Source organism: Talpa occidentalis, unplaced genomic scaffold (genome assembly GCF_014898055.3).
Source record: "Talpa occidentalis isolate TD23 unplaced genomic scaffold, MPIMG_talOcc4v2.1 talOcc4.4, whole genome shotgun sequence".
In the NCBI taxonomy this organism is placed as follows: Eukaryota; Metazoa; Chordata; class Mammalia; order Eulipotyphla; family Talpidae; genus Talpa; species Talpa occidentalis.
Genome location: NW_023604295.1, coordinates 122139559 through 122145558, shown reverse-complemented (window position 1 = coordinate 122145558; position 6000 = coordinate 122139559). Strand labels below are relative to the sequence as shown.

The 6000-nt window shown below is 35.4% G+C and overlaps 1 protein-coding gene across 4 annotated transcripts in view; it reads right to left on the bottom strand.

Annotated features, from left to right (window-relative positions):
• Window positions 1–4028: 4028 nt before the first annotated feature.
• The window catches only part of VEPH1 (ventricular zone expressed PH domain containing 1), a 176495-nt gene continuing 174523 nt past the window's right edge, over window positions 4029–6000 (bottom strand). For all 4 annotated transcript variants that reach the window (XM_037526225.1, XM_037526224.1, XM_037526226.1 and 1 more), the window contains one exon: window positions 4029–4466. In XM_037526225.1, the coding sequence (XP_037382122.1) occupies window positions 4230–4466 (237 nt within the window). In that variant the 3' untranslated portion in view covers window positions 4029–4229. The remainder of the gene's footprint in view (window positions 4467–6000) is intronic.

Here is a 6000-nt window from a genome sequence, read left to right as displayed (position 1 = left end):
TCATTCATGATATTTCCGTCTATGCAAAGCACCTCCAATTTGCCTCACACATTCTTTCAGCTTATCTTACACTCACTTTCTAAAATGGCGAGTGATTTTAAACCACATGATCTTTATGCCTGACAAAAGGTCTATACCACATGTAGGCCCCAAGGTGCTTGCAGAAAGTAGGTAAAAACAAAACATCCTTCTAATGTCACCAACCAAGAATTTTCTTAAAAAACAGCATTAGAAAAGCATTGAATATGTATTTTTCTAAGCCAAATTCTAGGTTCTCAAGAAATAAGCAGATGAGATGCTCACATAGATAGCTGACTCTGGGAAGGAAAAAGAATCAAAATGAAATAAAAATGAAAACCACTTGAATTTCTGTCCATGATTATAATTGTATTCATACCAGCATTTTTAAATGCTTAAACATGTTTAGAAAAGTGTTTTCTTCTTTGAGCAGGATTGGGGGCAGCAGCCCTCTTGGGAAAGGGCAATCTGTGGTGAGCAGTCGGCATCAGGGTGGAAGTGCCAGAAATGTCAGTGGGAAGCTGATGATTCTGAAATTCACAGTGTGGCTTTGAACCCAGGAGAATTTGCTTGCATTTGGAGTTACTACATCATGGAATGAAACCAGAAAGGTCATTGTTTACACTTCATACATTTACTTCTTTTTAGAGTTGGTTGAAAGACTCTTAGAATTGTCTCTACACCAGGCATAGTCAATTAAATCATAAGGACTTTGTCACAGGTAATGAAAATAATTCATTCAGATTGACCTGGTGAGGTCATTCTTTTCTTTCTTAGGACAAGCATTCAACGAAAACAAGAATCAGTGTTTTACTGTATCTCTATGCTATGAAAAGTTTGAGCACACTGATGGCATTCAAATTATTAAAAACTCATGCAATGTTACTTAATACTGTATTTCTCTTTGTCTGTTACAGTTTTCCCTAACTGGTTAATCCAGCTAGGGTTACTCACTGACTCTTAAGAATGGGCTGGTGGATTTTAAGATAATTTTTAAAGAATCATTTATAACCATCTGTTGTTACTCTTTTCTTGCTCAACTTTGCAAGAATAGTCTCTCCAGTCACAGGTGAATCACTTATCTAGGCTTTGAATGTACACATTAAAAGTACATTTACCATCTGTTTCATTTCCTATACATTGCTTCAGAATCTTCTATCTTGGTGAATGTCAGTGTCAGCTGTAAAGTTTCCAAGAAAGCAGCTACAAGTCATGAGAGATGCTTCCCTTCCCATTCCTACAGCCAGCTCCACCCAGTTCACCAGTGTCCTGTCCATTCAACACTCTGCATTCCTATTTCCCTCTATCTCCTCTACATCCATCCAGGTTTTCAGTGCCTCCCAACCCCCCCCTCCAATTATCTCTTACTATGATTTTGACATCTAAAACCATTCCTTTAAATGCAAATCTGTTTAGAACCTTTCAATGGTGCTTTACCATCACAAAGAAAATGTTCAAGATCCTTAGTGTGTGGAAGCAAACCCTTGAAACCTGACCCTGCACATCTTTTCAGTACCATTTTGCAACATTCCCCAAAGCCCCCTTATGTCACAATCTTAGGTAAGAACTGACTATTCCCTCTTTCTCTTTTGCCTTTGTAAGGTGGTTCTGTTACAGGGCAGGGATCCTGTTACAGTTCCTTCTGGTGATCATTTCCTTCTTCTCTTCCCATGACACTCCTGCTAGTTCTTTAGAAGGAACTCTGTCTTAATTCTTCTGGAAAACAATGTGGAAGCCCAGACTGCATGCAAGGTCAATTACAGGAGTGCATAGCTCCATTAAGTACTGCCATAGAACATTTCAACTGTGTCACATGTCTGTCTTTTCCATTATATTATGAACACCGGAGGGAAGAGCTAGGCTTTTTATTTTGTATCTCTAAGCTATGCATTGTACATGTGGCTTGCCACCATGCATAAATTGCTGTTGATAAAGAAGTTTGAATCCTTTTCCACCAAGCAGTTATTTTCCGCTGTCTTTCTATATTTTTAACTTCTTTTCCTTGAGTTTAATTCATCTTTAAAACAAACAATAAAACTTTCTTCATCTTAGCTCCACTTTGTTGAAAGCATAGTCCAGTTATTGCTTTAAATGTGTAATCTCCCCCTGATTCTTCAATAATTGAAATTTGATCTTTATCCTATCACTCCAATGAAATTCTTCTGACCTGTGACATCGATGGCTTCCTCACTGCAAGTCTTTTCTTTTTTTTAATCTTAAAGAGTTGTTTTTCAGCATTTCACATTACTGAACGTTACATTTTATTCTCTCCTTTTCTTGGAAACCTTTATTTATATGGCTTTTGTGACATTATTTCCCCTGGCTTACATCATGTCTGAACACTAATCGCCAGTCAACCTAACTTGCTTAAATATTGGTTGTCCAAGGAAACCTTTATTACTTCTTTAGTCTTATTCTTCCTAATTTCATCTAATTCTACATCTACCGTGACCATCCATCCATGCATATACCTCATGAATCCAAAATTTGACCTTCAGACTGTATTTCCAACTTGTGATAAATTCTGTGGCTCACAGTACCTCTAAGCTTTACATGTTAAAATTAGATTATGCACCTCTTACATGTCTCTTTTATATTTCTTTTCATAGTGCGTTGGCAGTAGAGACAGTATAAATAAGGGTACTAACTACTTATAATCTTTCTCCAGTTTTCTATATTATACTATACTATACTATATCTATATCTATACTATATAGTTCTATACCTGACTATATAGTCTATACTATATAGTTCTATACTAGATGTTATAGTCTAGAATAAACTATGGAAAAAATTACCTTCTACATGTATTCCAAATTAGTTTTTGTGTTATCCATTGCTACATAACAAAGTTACCACACAGTTAAAGGGTTAAAACAGTGTATTTTTTATTATCTCAAACTTTCTTTGGATCAGGAGTTCAGGAAAGACTCTGCTAAGAGTGTCACAAAGCTGCAATTATGTTGTTGGCTGGGGATAGCTCTTATCTTAGGCTAGGGATCCTCTTCCAAGCTTACTGGTTGTTGGCAAAATTCATGTCCTTGACATTATAGAGCTAATGAGCTTATTAATGACCTTGCTATTCAAGGTCATTGGGAGAGAAAGTCTTGAACTTGTTCATCCTCTTTTAAAGGGCTCTTCTGATTAGGTCAGGCTTAATTTAGGAGCATATTCCTTTTGATTAACTCAGTCACCTGATTAGGAACCTTAATTACATTGGAAAATTCTCTTCACCTTTGCCATAGAATATAACATAATCCTGGGAGAGAAAGTCCTATTCCTGTTACCATAGTCTATTCATCAGAAGCAAGTTGCAGTTTGTACCATACTCAGGGAGTGTACCACACTCAGGATGTGGATCTGTGGGATTCATCCTGGAGATTTGTATCCTACAGCTTTTTAAAAACGTTTATGGACAATGATGAAATGAGGAAATATTTACAATCTAGAGGCATTTCAAGATAGAATACAGAGAAGTATAACTTTAAAACTTTAATGGAGATGGCGTATTTTGAAGATAGAGAAAATGGTTTTCTATGTTTAACCTATCTTACATTTACTGCCATGGACAGGAGATATTTCCAAGTATTTAAAATTTTTAGATCATGTTATATGAACTTAAAAGAAATATTCAAATAAGTGGTTCTGGAAGATAGACATTTAATTATACAACTGAATTAACTTGAGAATCATCTGACTATATTTTAGCTTCATTTACATTAGGAGACCATAGATGTAATTATATGTCTAGAAAGTAATTTATATGTTTCCTTCAATGTCCATTAATTTAACTTTTCCTAGTAGGTTTTTTCCCCCCTTTAAATACCTTTGAAAAACTGTGGTTTTCAGTAGAAGTTCCTAATCTTTCCTCAGGATAGATAGTTCAGGTGTCTTTTAAAGTTATTTTCTTATTATGCACAACAATAACTTACACAGCTTCTTCCTAAGTCCCTGATCCCTGACTCCCTCTTTTCTGAGCTCATCCCATCTGCAACTCCTTTTCTTTGCATGCATCACACAGGTGTTCTGGAGCAAATGCAAAAATCATCAGAATATGAAATTTACTAAGAACCTTGCCACTGTTAGGTCCTGCTTCTCAGCATTTCATTGAAAACAAAGTGGCGTGGTGAATTTATCTGTTTTTCTTGACACTGGCAGTGATAATACAGTGTCCACTATATATAATTGGTGTGAGGTCAGCTTGCAAATCCCTACAGATATGTGGTTACTTCTCTGCTTTCCCTCTCTTTTGCTTGGGCAACTGCTACATTGATGCACTGGAGCCACTCTTCTGCATTCTTCTCATCCTTGGCCTTGAAAACATAAGTTTTATTGTCTGTGAAGATTTCAAAAGCTCGAGGAAGAGAGCGGTCCCTGCGTTTCTTGGCCACAACTTTCACACTCTGTACTTTGCTGAGTTCTATAGGGGAGTCATCAGGATCATCTTTCTGAAATGAATGGGAAGGAAAGAATGTGAGCTGGTTTCCAAAGCAGGAAAAAATCTTTGACTACCGCAGGGTTTTCCAAAAGGACCAGAATCTACTTCATAACTCAGACCTTTGTTATTTTGGGTGCTCAGTCCTTATTACGACAACCAAAGGAGTGAGTCATTGACTCTGTCAAATTATAAAGTCACACAAGATTGAAATGTATTACACTGCAGGAAAAATGCTTAATTTAGATTCCTTTGATTTAATGTCATTTTTCATTGATATTAACACTTTGTTAATAGTACAAAATATAACAGTACAACCTGGAGTACTCATGACTCAGAATTTAAGATAATTTGAGAGGCATGAAATTGAATTTTTCCTCTGTGTTACCTCTGAGATAGGGGTACGAATGGAATAAACAGATTCTGAAATTTATGTAGATCAAACTATTTTTGAAATCTTCAGCAGCTTTGGAAGCAGGGTTTGTTTACAAACATTAAATGAGAAATAGTTAACGAGTCACATTTTTTTTTCCATTGAAGCAGATGCTTAAGGGGTTCTACAATAATCACAATAGGCTAGAATTAATAGTCTTAAAGAATCAGATACTTGTTTAAAGCAATTTCAGGTCCTTAATACCATTGAATACATCTGTTCATTGCAAAATGTACCTGAGAATCTTGTCAATTCTCCTCTGTCACCTCCCCCTGTATAGTCACCCTTCTCTCACTTTGCAGTGGAAAAGCACAATTAAGACACAACCACCCCAAACATTTTATGGTGTATTGTTTAATTTGGAAAAAATCTTAGAAGCATCAAACAAAACAGTAATTCTAAACACTGATATCATGGAAATGTCTTTTTACCAAGGCAATGTAATTGTTACTTATCTAAATTATTAAGAGATGCATTTTTAATAGAATTTCATTTTTTAATGATGTTTATAGTTATGTATTAATAATGCTTATGGCTTTTCATATATTTTTAATTTTTAAGAAGATAATCAGAAAATCTTAATACTTAGAGACTGATGGTCACAAGAAATTAAAATAATCAAATTTCAATTTATAAACTAAGTTTTATTGCAGTGAAAAGTGATAGATGATCAGGATAAAACACTGGGAGATATAGATCTAAAATATGATCTCAAAGAGAAAAAAAACAATGCAAATATTTCTATTAAAGAATAATTAATTCATATATTTTTAAAAATGGATGGTGTCTAAATTGCCATGGTATTTTATTTCAACGGTTACATTTAAAGGAGAGTGTAATCATTTTGTTTTAAAGTGACAATATTTACAATTCAATGTAAATTACAGTCTGTACAGCTGTTTAAATTTAAAGAAGCATTAATGCAACTTAGAATGTTATAAGGTATTATATAATTAAAAAATATTTTGAGGGGCCTCCCTGGTAGTGCAAGGGATTAAGAGGCAACCTATGAAGCAATCTGCAGTTACTGCAGCACGAGTTCGATCCCTGCCCAGGGAGCAACCCACATGGCACAGCAGACCTCTCCTGACTCACCCGCTGCTCCCCTCAGCAG